This window comes from Photinus pyralis, unplaced genomic scaffold (genome assembly GCF_008802855.1).
Source record: "Photinus pyralis isolate 1611_PpyrPB1 unplaced genomic scaffold, Ppyr1.3 Ppyr1.4_LG1, whole genome shotgun sequence".
In the NCBI taxonomy this organism is placed as follows: domain Eukaryota; kingdom Metazoa; phylum Arthropoda; class Insecta; order Coleoptera; family Lampyridae; genus Photinus; species Photinus pyralis.
In genome coordinates this window covers 20,788,040-20,807,172 of record NW_022170249.1, presented here as the reverse complement: position 1 = coordinate 20,807,172, position 19,133 = coordinate 20,788,040, and the positions used below count along the sequence as shown (strand labels likewise).

Below are 19,133 nucleotides of genomic sequence, written 5' to 3'. Positions count from 1 at the left end.
AAGCGGATATCTTGAAAACGAGTTATCGTAAGAATGTACTCGTAAAGGGCAAGTGGAACATCTGGGAGGCACACATCTACTGGTAATGTCAAAACTTTCAATTGCAAATATTTGCAAAACGGAGTGTCGGAGGAGGGTACTCTCAAATCCGACTGTGTGTCTCAGTGGTAGAGCGTTGGGCTACATAACTGGAAGGTCGGGTGTTCGGAGGACCTGGGCTGAGATAAGAATTTTTCATCTGTGGCAGAGATGGGAATTTCCTTAGATCAGTTTCGAGCATTCTGCTGGGTAGGTACGCCGAATTAGGTTTTCCTGCAGTTTTCCTAATTCGTAAGGTAAATACCGGAGTAGTATAGAACAATTTAAGACCTTCTGCAGAGGCACCTCTAAAAGGCATCAATAAATCAATAAATAAATTCATTTTGCATTATATAGCGTAGATTTTGAATGTATACCAAGCGGCCTTTAAATGATGATATGTCCCCTCCCCCTTGATCATCTAGCAAGAAGGTAAACTTAAAACATCGATAAATATAGCATGCTACAACCTTATAACCCAACTAATTACTAAGCTATTTCGGTTTAAAAAATGTGCTTTATCTATAGGCACAAGGTTTGTGCTTATAAGTTATAAATTATATTATTTTTATATATATTTTATTATACTTTTTGTATTGATCTGTTGAGGGGGTTCAATTCGTGGCTCGCCATTGGGAGAAATACAGTGTAGATTAAATAAAGGCAAAGTTGCTCCTTTTGGTAACTGAAAAAACGCATTTGAAATTTTTGAAAAATCTTTGTAAACTGAGATATCACAAAAACCCTGACCAAAACTGAAAATGTCACATTTCGTTTTCATTTTCCCTAGCTTAAGCGACCGGAAATGGACGGTTCCCGTTAGCCCTTTTCTTGGGAGAATTTCCATATCAGGCGAGATGTAGAAGCTACAGGTTACTATACTTTCATATTTCTTATGGAATCAAGCCATATTGGATTTTACGGAATTAGATAGAAGACAAAAAAAGAAGTTCTATCAACGTCATGTTGAATCAGCGAGATCTAGTTACCCGTGGATGTATTGTGGCGAAATATGAATGTAAAATATTTGATATTGAAATTTCTTTTTGTAAATTTATGTAAAAGTATGAAGCATGAGGCGTCATTTCCTTTCTTTTTTATCCTCTATCTCACTCCGTAAAAACCCAATATGCTTCTACATTTAGCGGATTATGGAAATTCTCATAATGGATACAAGTTCCCCGTAAAAAGTGCCTATCACAAAAAACTTAAACAAAATTAATTTCTTGTATACGGTTGCTAACGTGTTAGCCATTGAAAAGGGAAAAAAACATCTCTATCAAATGAGCCTATAATGAAAGGCCACATTGCTATTTAAAAAATTCAATTGTTTTTCGTTATTCCTTTGTTTCTTGAAATAAAAACAACTGAATGCTCTTATTATGGGAAATAAAATATTAACCAGTTTTTATATAGAACAATTTTGTATACAGTTGTTATTAACCTAAATACATAGATACCTTATTGCATGCATAGTGAACACCCTGCATGTATACGCTTTTCCAAGGACTGTTCTATGAGATAAGAAAAAATATTACAATTGTGACAACAAAAGTTGAACAAGTTGCAATTTTAAGAAAAATCCTTGCAACTATAGAAAAAGTTGTAAAAAGTAGAGCTGTGTATTTCAAAGCTGCAGATTACTGCCAGGATTGCGATACCATCTACTATAATTGCATAAAGGAATAGCATATTATTTTGTAATGTGTTTCTAGCACATATCTGTTGCGTAGGAAGGCGTCATTTTATTATTGGAAGAGGCAAATACGCATTTAAGTGCGGGAAAATTTATGAACTGTAAAATACGACGACATATTTTAGTAAACAGAGAATAAAAATGGCCTTAATTTTTCATTACGATCATGATTTAAAGATAAACCGTAGAACATGAAGTATCATTTGATTAAAAAAATACACTCATGTCGTATGTCTGTAAGTGTTTACAAATATGTTCTATAGTGAGAATTATACGCGGGCGTGGGTTAGGTTTTATAAAATTTGTCATAAATAATACAGGCGAGGCTCAACGGGGCTTCGAGGACACTATTAGTGCAGCGATGTAGGGAATTGATTTATCACGAGAGACCACAGGAGGTACAAACAACATTACATTCATATTAAAATACGGTTCCATTTTAATATTGTCACCAAACTATTTATATCACGATTTTTGAATGTTTGTTTTGCCAGACAGATCGCGTCGTAATTGAATTTCAATTACACAGTCGTAGGGATTAATCACACCTTAGTTATGTGAAATATGAATGAGTTTATTAACACCGAACCCATCTCTCCCCCCAGTTGAGTAATTAATCATTTTTTAAAATCATAGTGTGCCACAATAATTCCCTGGGCATTATTTAAAATAGGAAATAAATTAATAGGAAGGAGATAAATAACCTTGTCTACAACAAAAGCCCAATTTAAAATTGCATAAGAAAATATTTTAAATAAATAAACAGGATAACGTACTCGTAGGTACATAAAAAAATTCGTTTTGCCATCATCAATCAAAATTAACAACTGTAATTGGAAATAATCCATACAGATTAAATGAGTTCTAATTACTCCGCTCAATTACACTTCAGAAATGTGGTGTGTTGGTCATGATAAATCGTTTTGCTGAAAATCAAAAATTTCCTCCGCCCTACTTTAATTGGTAATGCTCCGTTTCGTATTTACAAAAATGATTAATCGCGCAAAGAATTAGAAACATTTAATGCGTCTCCTCCTTACGTTGAAACAGTTTTTGGCCTTTCTGGTTGAAGACAGGCGAAATAACGTGAAAGTTTATCCACGATAGCCGAAAGAAATTATACAAAATTTGAATGGGTCTAAATTTAAGTTCATAAAAATGTAAATGCCGCCTTTTTCAATAATTAAAAATAATCTATACCTATATAAAATAATTGACTGACAATATAATTGGAATTTTTTATAATTAAGCAATATTACGTAGTTAAAGTATAAATTAGAAACTGAATGATATTTTCCTAATCATTAGAAATTCCATAAATATGAACGTTCTAAATGGGCAATTATAAAAGTCGTATAAATTATTAGTGTTTATCAAGCAACAGAAACAATTAAGTTTGGCGTACGTGCCGCTTTTAATGTACCTAGCTGGTATTATATCGATCGAAATCATTAATAATAGAAAAAGTGACAACCCCCAGGATAAATTTCAATTTAATGAAAGTATAAGCTAAAATCGTAAACATTTTTATTATGGGAATATAATTTGACATTATTCACATAATTAGCCGATTATCGAATATTACTGGTATTTAATTATTATGTTCACCATGGGTACCCCAAAAATGCAAAACATTCAGTTTTTTTTAATTTATAATAATCTCGATTCTTAAACCAGTAGTTAAAAACGTTCAATGACAATGACCGTAGCCGGACTACCTTTAGGCAACGGCACCTATTAAAGTGAAACAGAACCGAAATTTGTTTAGAATAACCAAGTAAATGGACCCACATAAAAATTCATGGTGCAACAGACTATGAAAATCTATGAGCATAATCCCAAAATATTTTACTTGATCATAAACAAAATCCAAACATTGCAAAATTTGAGTTCTGTATCTTTATCGCACATTTTATTATCGTAGATTATAGGTGTTCCCCCAAATTCAGGAACCAAAAGGTCTTTCTGGGAATCAAAGGTTACAACTTAACGACTATATAACATCTTTAATCCAGTTAAATTTTACATGGTGCATCGTTTTAGCGTGATACGTAGTTTTTAATTTGAACTTGGGCTAATTTTGTGCGCCAACTTGTGCGTCTTATTAATATTAACGAAGATTAATAACAGAAATGTTGAAATTTATTTTTAAATTTGCGGGTAGGTATACCACCGTTTTGTATGCCGCTTTTAATTCTGAACAACTTTAAACTCTACAGTTTTTTTCTGTAAAATGTACAGGAGGGCAGGATATTGCATAAAACTAATTTCCCATGTTAACTCCCTATGTTCCTACTTACCGTGCACCACTTGGTATACGAATATCTTCAAAACATTTTTTTTAAAGAAGCTTTTTTATAGTATCCAAAATTATAAAAAGTTTGCTACCAATCCAAATACTTTAAAATGGTGGTCAGTGGCGTACGTCTGCAAAGTCAAAGGAGGGGGGAATATATATTATAAAAAAATTATTAAAAAAATAGATATACTATATCGAGAGGAGTTTTTTATTACGAAAAAAAAACAAAAATTGGAAACTGTTGGTTTTAGCAGGGTGGTACACCCGCGCATATCGACGTAATCGTGCGAGAATACCTATCGGACAAATTTTCCACTTTCTAGGAAATTTGTTATTATCAGGACAAAGATGATTTTAAAAAGTGCGGAAAAGCGCAAAAGTGTAAAACAAACAGAATTGTGTTGCTCCATCCCTAGATGCATTTTTGGCAGAACACACCTTTTAGAATAAACGATGCAAAAAACTGATATTGAAAACCCGAAGACCCGAATACCCCATTAGCGCCTCTAACCATAGAATTTTGTTAACTGTATAATATCACATAATAAAGTGCTTGTTTATTGCTATACTGTGGAATTTATTGCTTCGTCGCTCAATTTGGTATATTTTCCAAGTTATAAATGGGACAATTAACTGCGCACTTGCAATTAATGTAAAGAGTACATACATGGACCCCCCCCCCCCAAGTTTCCATTTAATTAAACAGTTATATCTTATAGTGGAGCCATTCCACACTTGCAGTTCGATATGCAAATAATAGCAACTTTACTCTTATAAATAGGTGGAACTCCTGGAACTTTAAAACTTTTTGAAATTAGTAATTTATCAATAATTGTTAAGCTAGCACCCTCAATTTAAAAAAATCGCAAAATAAAAAAAAACTAGCAATAAATAAGCCTTGCGTTATAAAATTGAACCAAAATTCGATGGTGAAGGTTGTAAGTTAACGGTATTGTTACCGAGATCTTGATCCGATTATAAAAGGGGCGCACCGCGCAAAGGAATAAACATCCACAAAATCAGAGGACAGATCAGTTTCACTTGACTTCATACTTTAAAATATTATTGGTGTAATATACAGGGTGATCATTTTGCCTGGAACACTGGATATATCTTCAAAACAAGATTTTTTTAGGATACTTTTTATGGGTATCCATAATGATAAAAAGTTTGCTACTAATTTTCGTACTTTAAATTTGTGATTGGTGGCATACTTCTGTAGGTATGGTGAAGGGGAGGTATTTTTTTCAATAGCAACTACTAGTTTTCGTTACATATTCTCAAGGAGTAAACCTTTTTGGATACCTATAGGAACAAAAGTTATTATATATTATAATAAAATGTAAGAGAAAAATTCAAATTAAGGAAAGTCGTTGTGTTTATTGATCTTATTTCACTACTTGCGTTGAAAAAATAACGTTATTCTTTTGTTAGTTAGGTCAAAGCAATTTATTGTATTAAAAATCAAGAAAAATGTATAAGTTAATCAGGAAGTAAATCTATATGCTTAAACATCGTTTACAGTGGCGTGCGTCTACAGAACTAAGACTAAGAGGACCACTTATTTAATGGAAAGCAATATTTTTCGCGAGGTAGTATTAAAGAATGAACCTTATTTTAACATGGCAACAAAAAAACATTCAGACTAGTTCATTATGAAATTAATTAACACACTATTTTTCCTTAATTTGAGTTTTTCTCTTAAATTTAACTATATACCTAGGTAAGTTTTTTATGCTGCTATGTCCAAAAAATATACTTTTTAATCATATGTAACGAAAACTCGTAGTTGCCATTAATAAATATGTCCTCCTTGACCGTGTGTAGAACCATCTCTCAACTATAATTTTGGATACTAACACAAAAAGTTTCTTTTAAAGAAATGATGAAGATCTATTCAGTGTTCCACGTAAAATGTTCACCCTGTGTAAAAACGTAAAAAGTTAGTAGGGGAGCGTATCAAAATAAAACCAAAAGTTAAAAACCTAGATAAAGGGGTTCGGTTAGTTCTATTCTTATGTGTGATGGGTGCTGAAAATATTATTATAGAAGAACCTTGACGTTGTTTAATTCTCTCGCACTGCGCAAATGGAAAAAAGGAGCTTAATTTTGAAATACAATCAAACACTTTCACGAAGTATATGTCTATACCTACGTAGACTGACGCCTGTAGACTGATAGACTCTCGAGTTACTGATTCTGTGTGGGGAAAGTGCACTTTCGTCGATTGAAAGTGACCACGTCTATACTAGTTTCGCTATTTAGTTCGATGTGGTGTATAGTGGTCTTTTCTGCGCTACTTTTTTTTCGCTCCTCGCAGTTTTAAACTTTTGCTGTTTATTGCGTGCTTATAAATCTTATACACCTCTCGCATTTTGATTACTTTATGATTAGCCAAACTCAGTGGCGTAGCATTACAAACTTATAGGAAGGGCGAAACCGAGTCACTACCCTCCCCCCTCCCCAATGTTTGTTTCGCGGTATCGATTAGTCATGGTATGACAGAAAAGAACAGAAACACAATTGAAATTCATTTTTGTTTAAATTTTTATTACCTATAGGTACATTTAGTCCATGGTAAGAGCGGATTGCACCATTGTGGAACCCTTTTGTCTTTGCGCTTTGCCATCCCGGATGGATGGACCCCCTCAGCTTTCGAGCCCGGGGCGGACTGCCCTCCTCCTCCCGTTCGCTACGCCACTGACTGAATTTGATTGGGAAATGATGCTAGGCTGTTATGATCATATATACCCAATATAGAATTCGAAAATTCACTTTCGTTTTCGAGTTATCGCGCGGAAGGATGGACGGACGGATACATCGAAGCCATCAGGAGTGCCTATGCTAATCGCTATTGATCAGCATTACTAACAAACAGCTGATGTCGTGATATGTACCTTACATATTTCTATTTAGTCTCGTATAAGCTTACTTGCCCGATTTAATTTTTGTAGAATCTATAGGTCATTGGGATCATTCTGTCGTTATCTATTGTGTTAGGGCCTAAGTAAACCTGTACGTTACACATTGGCCGAGGGAAATTTATGAAATGTAATATGAAACGTATGTATACACTGTACGGTGTAAAAATAATGTGGAAGAACGGTGACAGTGCACCAGGGACCTATATAGGTACGAATGAATGACCACGTTTGCAATTAAACATTAGTAAAGAACGTCCTGAATGCAAGTATAAAATAACGGGCGATACCTAGGTATATGGGAGCATAGAAAATCCACTAATTCAGTAATATACAGCAACAGTCTAAACTGTAAGCAATAAAAATGCCATTTCTGCAAGCCCTTTGTAATTATACTCGGGTTTTATGCCGGGGTGTATTAGTGAACACTCCTCAAGTTCGCGGGCATATTCGCAATCTTCTATCAAACCAGTCTGTTTTTTGCCCATATATTGTAATTGCCTTATACACATTCGAACCTACATAAAGATTAAAATTATAAGCTCCTTACGTGCCATTTGCACAACTAATAATTTTAATTTAAAAGCCGCGTCAATCATGGCCGTGTTTTCTCACTTTACATTAGGTAATTAATAAATTTCTCTTCGTTTTTCTTGGACGTACCAAGGGTTTTTTTTATGGAAATTTAAATGGTGAGTAACTTTAATCGTTATTGGAACAGAGACGAAAGCGCAGCTGAAATGTGTAAGGCGTGGTGTTTAGATGCGTGTATCCAATCAAACTCACGATCTTGGCATGATCGTAATAAAGTTTTATTAAAAGTAGGACCGTCAGCGCAATCGCTTCATGTACCATTTCAGCTACCCCATACATTTTTTGCCGGAAATCACCCCTAACGCCTGATTGCGGCCCGATAAACGTTTCAGCACCAACAACTGGGCTTAAGATTAATTAATTAAAATCATGCGCCAATCAACTTGTAGAAGACGTGCAGACACTACGTTTCCGGTGTTGAATAAACAGAACTATAAAGCTACATAATTATTTAAAAAACAAGGTGCAAATGCTTTCAATTGTTTTCTAGGTACCTATATTAAGAAAATAGGTACGTACCTTTAGGCCTTCTTCGACAAATTTGGTTAAGTTTAGAGCCATTCCTTCCACTTTCGACGATTATTATTAAAGAAGCGATGTGGATGTGACTTTCGGGGGGTGTTATTGTCTTCTCATGTCAGCTAAAATAGAAAATGATTTCTAAAGCTTAACCATTGTTGAAAAAAGAACAATTGAAAGCATTTAAAAGAAATAATATAAGTATTACCTACATTATATCTACCTATACCAATACCTACCACAAGATTCCATTTATACAGCCCAACATTCTTTTATTGGATATTTCTATATTTCAATACAAATAACGTGCATAAAACAATATAATGAATGCATCAGGTAACGTATACATCAAACATCAGTCGGGAATCTTACACGGTGATAAAACGGAACAATAACTTTGAAGGCGTGTATACGGCCGGTGTTTAGCCAATCAAATGCCACGCCTGGCTTGCTTTGTTTTACGACCCCGCTGGAATTAAACCGGCCAAATTTAATTAGGAATAAAACTCGGAAACCATCAGACTGTGACCGACGGGTAAATGATGCTTTTTCTTTGAAGTGCAGCTCACGTGTCCCTCCACATCAAAATCTCCCAGAAAAAGGATTAATTTTCGACAATTCATCGAGTTGCTATAGGATCTCTTAAATGTAAATACCCCCATGTGTTTAAAAGAAAATTATCTAAGATGAATGGGTTTGACAAGAGGTTCTGTCTATTTAAGACATTACGAGACATGTATAAATATGACCAATGCCGATAGTATAATAATGCATTGTAGTAATTCATCCCCTTGAGTGTCATGTCCCTTGTCAAGTCAACTCTAAATTAGGAATTTCTGTTAAGCAGATTGAATACAGAAAAATTACCGTTAGATCCGTTTCGGTGACAAACACGTTTTTCGCCAAAATCATAAATCTTGATGTTCGAAGTCGTTTTCAAAAGACTCGAACGTTCTTTCATGTTTATTAGAGTATTAATTGATTTTACAGTGATTTGACAATTATATGGCGAGGGAGATGAATTATTATTAAATGAATCGTTGTCAAGCTGCAGTAAACAAGGGTTGGGGCAGGGGATTGGTGCTTTAAGTGTCGGCTAACTTGACCCACTTTGAAAATGCTAAAAACTCAAACATAAGGCTAAGACAATAATTAGACGTCAGCCTCTGTGTTTAAGCATTTAATCCAAATAAAAGGAACGATATTATACGTTTAATGTTCTAGGAGAATAACGAATGTACAAGTCGTTTGCACTAAAGCTGAGCTTTGTCACTAATTTGTGAACCGATTTTAAATAGGTTCTTTATTCTCTATCACATGTCCACTCATAAGCGAGAAAGAGATGGTAACAATTTGAAATAGTTCAATTGGTTCACCAACTAGTGACGTAAAGCTCATCTTTAGCGCAAACGACCGTACATATATTGCATAATATGGCAATATATGCTCGATTTTTTTTACCATATCGTATCCTATATACCTAGGTACCTACTTCGAATAACATAATCACAAGTAGACAAATTTTAGAATCGCATCACAAGATTGAAACTTGGTATATACCTATACCAAGCGTCCGTATGGCAAATCTCAATACCTAGGTATGAATTTTCACGCGCAAATCGCTAACAAATGTTCGCCCATTTAAAATGATTTACAGCAAATGCGTTCGACCTTCGATCTCGCAGATGAGGTATACACAATTAAGGTTTCCGACATCTATGCAAAAATCAATCACTTGTAGTTTCCATAATCTACAATATGCTTATAGTTCTCATCATGGATATTATAAACCGCACTATCAAACGTATATTGATTAACCAATACTTATATTGCAATCCCCTAATAGAGCGAGCTAAAGATAAACGTCCAAAAGTTCAGGGCCTATTGTATTTTTCCCCAAAAATGTCCCCTTTCAATTTATGCCGTCTATAAGCTATGAATGAATCCAGACGCAATGGGAATGATTGACTGATAAAATATCTTGCAAAATATAACGGTTTCGGCCAAATACAACGATGTACGACGTACAAAAAAAACAAAAGTTGAAAACTGTTGGTTTGTACAGGATGGTGCACCCGCGCACAACGAAAAAACCAATCACACACATTTACACGTACGATTAAAGCGTTGTGCGCGGATACACCATCCTGTTGAAACAGTTCCCAACTTTTGTTTTTTTCTGTGCCGTACATCGTTGTATATTTGAATTAAAAATGTTAATACAATAGTTCCTACTTTTCTACGAGCCATATAAAAAATTTAACTTATGATGTTTTCTTCGAAACGAAACGTATTTGAAAATTTCCCAACGGAGTCTTGTGGAGCGCAAAAAGTGGCAGTGAGAAAACAACATTCCTAACAGCCTATTGCAATGCCTAACTTAACAAAAATTTTGGAGAAGGAACTCAGGTCCCTTTCCAATTTAGCTTCTGAAGATTTTTCCGGTAGGTACACTCCGGATCCCGACCGTACCTAAGTATCCTAATGCATCTGTATCAAGAGGCGCGGCACGAAATATTATCAAAAAGTTTTTGGAGACTGGTTTTGTTGAAGATATTAAAAAAGAAAAGAAGAAATTTGATGAAGATGACGCTGCAACTGTGCTAGTTAATAATTCGGTACAAAACAATCTCAAATTATCGTTAAGATGATCATTGGAACTGATGGACATAAACAAATCTCATCTTCAGAGAATAATCAATGCTCTCAAAATTTATCCTTAACCTTATAGGTTCCCTGGAATCTGGAGATGTAGCTAAACGTTTAGATTTTTGCTTGTGGTTCGGCGGAAATCATGAACAACTAGTTCTTTTACCGCAACATTGTTTTCTCCGACGCGGCTACATTTTCCAGCCATGACATCGTATCGTCTCAACACGTTATAGGTATTAGAGTGAGCAGAATCCAAATTTTCATATTCTAAGTGGTCGACAATACCGCATGCAAAAGTGAATATCTCGGTGAATATCTATACTGTGCAATGTCCTATTATGGTATCATAAGACAACAGGACAACCCTGATTAGACCATCTGCAATTTTTATTTATGGGGGCGATTGTAAAAAATTGTGTATGCAAATGTTGAAAATTTAAAACAAAAAAATAAGAGACATAGTATACAATCAACTTCAATTGAAGAGATCGGAAACAGTTACTTGCAACTGCGCAGACGAGCAGAATTGTATGTGGAAAAGGGAGGAGAATGGATGGAATAAATTTTTGTTGTGTTGGTTTGTTACTAATTAAATTGTTCTTGTGCTTGTTTATTTGATTCAACCTGTGTTTATTACAAAAGGGGGGCAACTGAGCAAAAATGTTTAGGTACACCAAAAGTGCAAAAGAATTCCAGAATTCCAAAAAATCCATCGGACTTCCAAAACTGCCAAATAATTCCATTGAATGCCCACAACATTCAATTCCAAAGAATTCCAGTGACCTTCAAAAAGAATTCCAATGAGTAAGAATTTTAAGTTGATATTAAAGTTGTCAAAAAAAACAAAAAACTGTTAAAAATAATTGGTATTTGTTTATGATGATTTAATTTTTTTTATAACGTTTAAGGAAAACTCGAGGGAAAAGCGACGGGAAAAGTTTACTTTTGTGGCATCGAGCGGTGGGTGTTGAATATTTCTATATCATAACTGAGAATAAATCAGTAGCTATGCTTCAAGTTCAAAGTCTAAAATCCTACAAATTAAAAAAATTAAAAGTGGTACTTGGTGGATGCCAAGTGAAGTGACTATTTTTCTCTCTTTCGCACTCCTTCGCTCCCTTCTTTTTATCGCGATGTATTATAGAAATAGGTCGATGAGTAATACAAGTAAATACAAGGTGACCATTATGCATGGAATATAGTATATATCTCGGTAAATAACGACTGTATACCTACATCATTTTTTTATCTGAACTTGTTTAACATTTTTCCATAGTAATGGAGCATTCAGTTATTTTTCTATCAAACAAACACATGAGTAACGAAAAACAATTGAATTTCTTTAAATAGCAGTATACCTTTCATTGGGGTTATTTAATAGACATTTTTTTGTCTCTTTTCGATAACGTAACATGTACCGTTATACAAGAAAAAGAATTGTTCACATGGCTCCCTCATAAACCCATGAAAATTGCCTTTGCTCGTATAATAAGAAATGCACCAAATTATGCTTTTAATGTGTATAGTGCGCTTTAAATAGATCGCCATTCCGCATAACGTCTCCTGGCGGTTGAGATGAAAACTTTATTATGCGGATCACTCTGTAATTGAGCGTAAGCCTGTTGAGGGACTAGAACAAGAGGGACTAAAAAAATCAATAAAAGTACCTAAGCAACAACCTAAACCACAGCTTGTAAAAATACTTAGAATTCCAAGTGAAATCCATAATATGTAATTAATTAATGTAAAGTCGAATCCAAGGACATACAATTTTAATAAGCTATACAGAATTCGCAGCAGCCAAAGTACTTTAAGGGACTAAAGAATTAAAAGAAAATAAAAAATTCGTAGAATTTGGTGGAATTTAAAGAATCTCGAGTATCTCGAGGAATCTAATGAATTCTGAGATACAAATGGACCTAAACTATAGGAAGAATTTGAAAAAAAAATATTTTTTCTATTTCGGTGTCACAATGATGATTTTGTACAACTGTTTTCGGCCGAAAACAGTTGTACAAAGACAGTGATTGTAGTCGTTTTTTTTTGGTAACTCATCTCTTAAGTTGGCAGTTACTAGTTAGTACAGCAGGTAGGTACTTCGTTGGGTACTTCCATGATTGAACTTCAAAATGTCAGTCTTACTACGCTGCCAACCTAAAACTTAACGGCATAAAAAGTGTTCCCAACATAAAACATGTTAGTTCTAATGTTCCCTATAGTTTCTGATAATGATTTTTTTAATTAAATTAAAGCACCGAAATAGAAAAAATAGTATGAAAAACGCGTGTTACAATGCTTTATTGTAATACTCCTATCTTGCGGACACTCGTGGCTACGCTTCGCGTCGCCACTCGTGCCACAAGATAGTCGTATTACAATAGGTCGCATTGTAACACTTGTCTTGCAATATACTATTGTGCGTCTTTATTCTATATATGGTTAGGCAGCCTTTACGCCTACAAATATGTTGATAGTTTCTTCAACAATAAAAATTCGTTCCAAATACGCATTAACAGAAGATTAGACACTTTTACCGCAACCACCAATGTGAAAGCGCATAGGTTTGAATCTGTCTGTCCAAGCATCCTCATCCCTAATCGACCCTCTGCTTTACAAACTTTCAGAATTGTCGACCAGTTTTGAAAATACATGGAAATTTTTGGAATGTGCAGTAAATAATAAAAAACATTTCGATAATGCGTATGGAAAATGTAAGGGAATGTTTCGTAGTTCAGAAATGTCTAGGGACTGTTTTCCAAAATTTACTGATCGGCCCAGTGAGTTGTCTCGATAATACTCACGTATTAATGTAAATCGTATAAGAGTGTAACGGCAGCCTATATACGAAAGCGTGGTTTGGGATATTTCCCTGGTATAGGTTTTTGAATTAGGTATCACTCTACTAAATAAATGAATTACAGCCCCAAATTCAGGGAAGGGGAGCTTTTCTCAATGATGAGGTTGGAGAGACTAATAAAAAAAAATTATCAAAGTCCTCGTTTGAGATCGAAGGGACTTCAGCGCATTTTTGTGTGGCAGATCAGTATTCTATTAGCCACTTTCGACTCAACCATCAATAACAGATCTTGTCGAAGGCTAGTAGCTAACCGCTTCCCACTTTCCGCGTGCACCCGCAATTCGCTTTTAAAGATTTGACTCCACCATCAGTAAGATCCTGTCGGGGGCTACCACATTCCCTTTGACGGTACCCACTTCCGACGTTCCGTTCACCCGCAATTCGCGTTTGAAGATTTCACTCCACCATCAGGAAGTTCGTGTCGGGGGCTACCACATTCCCTTTGACGGTACCCCCTTCCGACGTCCCGTTTACCCGCAATTCGTGTTTGAAGATTTGACTCCACCATCAGGAAGATCGTGTCGGGGGCTACCACATTCCTTTTACGGTACCCACTTCCGACGTCCCGTTCACTCGCAATTCACTTCTATTGGCGACACGAGAAAGAGAGACAGCGATTCGAGATTTACGAAACGTTAAACCGCGTGAGTTCGCAACGGAAAGTAAAAGGCGCCCGAAGTTGACTACATCTCGAAGACGCGCGCGCACGCCTCGCAAAAGGTCGTTAATTTCGCCCCTATGACAAAAAACAAAATTCCGCCACGCAGGAGTTGTGCGCGTTTACAACATCTTTCCGACGACACCAATTTCAAAAGAATCGGACCAAAACTGTAGTAGAAGATAGGAAAAAACTGAAAAACCTTCACGTTAGTATACTACGCTCGAGGATGACGCCCAGATGTCGCCAACCCCACATCATGTAGCCATGTCCCTAAGGTTGACAAATTTCACGGCCCTGTAGATACACGTACACCCGTTGCCTTTCTACAAGAGTTCTTCTACGCGCCCACATTTGCTGCCAGCCAGCCAGCCAGCCAGCCAAAGTGAGATTAAAAGCTACTTTTTACAAATAAATTTGCAAAAATGCGCTAAAAATTTCGCCAGCCTAGAGGTTCATTCAACTGATGTAAATGACTATACTTAATCCAGGCGCCTAATGTGCGGGTGTGCCTATTTTGTAGTGACACGGTTAACCAAAAACACTACCTGCATATAAAAAATAAATAATATAATACTAAATAAAAAGTCCGATACAAAATATCTAAAATGGCACTTATTCTGATAATAGGGCTTTCATCACTTATGGTATTCCTCCAAAAACACAATATTGACATTGTTGAAAAATTAGGTAGTATAATGCTAGGGGAAGCGAATGAATGAAAATGATCAAAGTCCTCGTGTGAGATCGAAGGGACTTCAGCGCATTTTTGTGTGGCAGATCAGTGTTTTATTAGCCAATATTGACTCCACCATCAATAAGATCTTGCCGAAAGCTACCACGTTCACTTTGTCGGTACCATTTTCTCACTTACCGTGCACTCGCAATTCGCGTTTGAAGTTTTGACTCCACCATCAGTAAAATCCTTTGGGGGTTACCATATTCCCTTTGTCGACACCCACTTCTGATCACCCGCAACAATTCGGATTTGAAGTTTCGACTCCACCATCAGTAAGATCTCGTCGGGGGTTACCACATTCCCTTTGTCGATACACAGTTCCGACGTCCCGTTCATTCGTAATTCACATTTTGGTAGATTTCGCTAAAATCCCGGCATAAAATCGTATTCAACTTTTGGGTACTTCACATAGCTCGACCTTCTATTAGTGACACGAGAAAGAGAGACCGCGATTCGCGCTGTAAGAAACTTTTGGGCGCCCAAAGTCGACTACCCCTCGAAGCGCGCCGCGCAAAAGGTGGTTTATTTCGCCCCTAGGAAAAAAAAACAAAATTCCGCCACGCAGGAGTTGTGCGCGTTGACAAGATCTTCCCGACGACACCAATTTGAAAACAATCGGAGAAAAACTGTAGAAGAAGATAGATAAAAACTGAAAAATCTCCAGGTTAGTATAATACGCTCGGGGATGGCGTCCAGATGTCGTCGACTCCAAATCTTGTAGCCCCATCCCTAACGTTCTTAATTACACGGCCTCGATAGTTACATGTACACTCCTTGTCTTTTTACAAGCGTTTTTCTACGGGCGCGCATTTACTGCCAGCCAGCCAGCCAGCCGACCAGCCAGCCAGCCAAAGTGAGATTAAAAGCTACTTTTTAAAAAAAAAAATTTTTGCAAAAATGCGCTAAAAATGAGTGTTACATATTTAAAAAATGCAGTTTTGCTGAAACTCTTAATTTAAATCATAAATTCAATCGAACTAAAAGGGATTGCTGGATTCGATTGACTTTTTAAATAGAAATATAGGGAATATAGAAAATCTGAAAATGACTCTATATGGTTCAGGGAATGAATTGTGAGGAAATATCCAATCATTTTAAACTCCCAAAAGTGACGTTAAAGGAAAATGAACTTTGTAATGAACCAGGCTCCATTTCTAATGTTGATGAGTAGGACTGCAATTAAACAACCGTGCAGGTTATGTGGTTACTGAAGAAGGATCTAAAGATGTTGCCGCGCTGACATCCTGCATTGCTTGCTGATGTAATGGCAAGAGAATGTTTTTGCCACCAATTTATTGTGTATTCAAGGCTAAAAATAAGAAGGCTTACCGCCTGGATCAGATAATGTATGTCTGAAAAATCGGCTTACGTAGGTAAATACAGTTTGTTTGGTAATGGTTCGTAAGCCACTTTCTTCCTCGCACACCATGAAGGGAAGGTGTTATTAATTTTGGTCAGCCTGGCGTCGCACTACCGTTCATCTGTTAAACTATTGGAAACTCCCGAGGAACGCAGTGTTATTTTGCTGTATCTACCATACCAAGTCACGCTACACACTATTTGCAACCCCTAGATAGAGCCGTCTTTAAACCTTTAATTATTATAGTGCTTTTAAAGAGAGGCATCAAACTCATCCAAGAAGAAACCTAACAAGACTACATTTTAGTGAACTATTATCCAAAAGTTGGGGAAAATCTGCTAGTGTTGGAAACGTTGTATCGGCATTTAAAGCCACAGGCAATATTTAGATAGAACCCTGATTGTGTACCTGATCGCGCCTATGCAATATCCGATGACAGTCGCTCACAAGAATGAACCATTCGTTAGCATTGCTTCAACATTAGAAAAATCTAGCCATCCTGGGGTTCCTAGAAGTACCACCCCACAACAAGGAACTTTGGTCTCAAACATCACTCCTGAAGAAATATTAGATCAAATCGGACCCGCTCCCGCCATTCCTTGCTGCAATGTTACTAAACAAGCTAGAAACCTTGGTGTCGTATGGACTAGGCCGAAAAATATTGCACAAGGCAAAGACCCTTAAAAGAAATGAAGCGCAAAACAAAAAGGAAACGAGAAGAAAATACGAAACGGAAAAGAAGAAACAAATCTAAACGAAGAAAGAAATGAGAAAGCAGGAAGAAGTAAAAAGAAAGTGCATGTTTCGACTACTTCAGGGAACTCAGACGAGTCTGTGGGATTTGCGGAAGACAGTGACGTAAATATTCGCGTATATGAGGACATGGACAATATGTGTCTTTGATGTGGAGAGGATTATTCGGTAACTGGACTGGTGTCATGAAAACGGAACCTCTTTTGGAAATATGTGTCAAACGTGTGACAAGATAGCAGCGAAGAAGAAAAAATAAAGTTAATTTTGCGAAGCACAACGAAAATTTATTTCAACTCATTTTTTTAAACCTGTGAGAAGTTAGCAGCCAGTTTTCAGCAGCCAAATTGCCGAACACGCCCGAACGTCCACTGGCGGAGGACAATTGAAACAGCTTAAAAGTGGCTGCTGTGGCAGCCATATAATATAATATACTGGAAGGATATAAAGCTATATAGATTTAGCGACCGATCGAGGGAGTGAAACTTGCCCCTTTTTTTTAACAATGACCATCTGTCCTATATGTAATCGACTGGCCAATTCACCCAGATTACTGAGATGGCTAATGTACAATACTTGAGTTTTTTGTATTAACTTGCCATTATTTGATCTTTTTACGCTTTACCAAAGCATTATAGTTAAGTATACAGTGTGTCCCAAGTAGAACGCACCATAGAGAAACGACAATGAATTTTCTCGCGAAGGATCCACGAGGCCTTTGAAATTAGCGTTTAACGTACTATACTCCAATCCCTTTCTATCATCAGGCAGTGCAATAACGTACGTTGAACGCTAACTTCAAATACATATAAAAAGCCTCTTGGATCCTTCTCGAAAAAATACATTAATCCTGTTTCCATATGGTGCGTTCTCCCTGGGACTCACGGTATATGTAACCAGTATACGAGTACCTATATTCTGATAAACGACATTAATAAAGTTGTTTCATAAAAGTTTTCCAAAACGGTGGCCATCTCACCCCTACAAACGCATAGCAAGGGCACATCCAGACATTTTTCTTAAGGAGGAGGGCAGAAAGAAATTTTTCAGTTTCGGCTCTGTATATAGAAACTATTTAATAACATAAAGTTAATAGTACCACATTGCACGGGCAATTTCATAAGTTGCTTTTTTCAATAAATAATGTCAATGTCAAAGTTATTTAAGATTTTATAATGCTAAAATATATGTTTAATAAACTAAAGGGAAATATATTGAATATCCATTTGAAAGCTTCACAAATACTTAGAACTACTCTGAATTATTGCGATTGTATATATATGTGTAGTACCTAATGATGCAATTGTCTGTAGGTACAACTACTAATACACCAATAGCAATAATGTGGAAGTGTATCACTAGAGTCAGTAGTGATCTCCTGATATAGGTATGCAATATTAAAGGATATAGGTACAAACTAGCGTAAATTTGCCAGCACATACCTGTACCTAGTCTAAAATAGGCTTTGGGTTAAAACTATGCACATAAGTTCCATCTATTTACAGAAATAGTGAAAAATAAGGCAATGGAATGGGGGTTTAATCGCGCAAGAATGACCAAGTATCTGAAAATAATTAAAAATTGTCTACGTATTCTAAGCAATTCGATTTGGAATATGGTTTTTTAAGTATAATCTAATTTATGTGCTTAGAGCCGTTTAACACTATCTTGCTGCTACTTTATGCGCTACCTAAATAGTTTTTTTTATTCCATTTCGTGTTTTCAATAAATTTTGATTACATCCGCTTTCCCAATATAAGTTCTATAGCCTGACATTTCCGCAAGTTCATTGACTGAAACCAATTTGTTTCAGAATTTTACACTAAATAGTGCCAACAGATAAAAATGTGAAAATTATTCAGTACTAGGTACCCATAGTAGGTATATTTAATCATACAATTGGGCATCATATTCCAACAAATACACATAGTTCATTAGAAAAAAAGGAAAATTGTGTAGGTACCTACTAGATACCTATATAGTACTTGGTAGATAATAGTCGAAGTACCT

The 19,133-nt window shown here is 36.0% G+C and overlaps 1 protein-coding gene across 8 annotated transcripts in view; it reads right to left on the bottom strand.

Annotated features, from left to right (window-relative positions):
• Positions 1-19,133, bottom strand: part of LOC116159245 (protein dead ringer-like) — a 155,198-nt gene that overhangs the window by 114,003 nt on the left and 22,062 nt on the right. For 2 of the 8 annotated variants that reach the window (XM_031472194.1, XM_031472195.1), the window contains exon 2: positions 8,108-8,229. The exons of the other annotated variants lie outside the window; for them this stretch is intronic. In XM_031472194.1, the coding sequence (XP_031328054.1) occupies positions 8,108-8,149 (42 nt within the window). In that variant the 5' untranslated portion in view covers positions 8,150-8,229. The remainder of the gene's footprint in view (positions 1-8,107; positions 8,230-19,133) is intronic. 8 annotated transcript variants of the gene reach the window in all.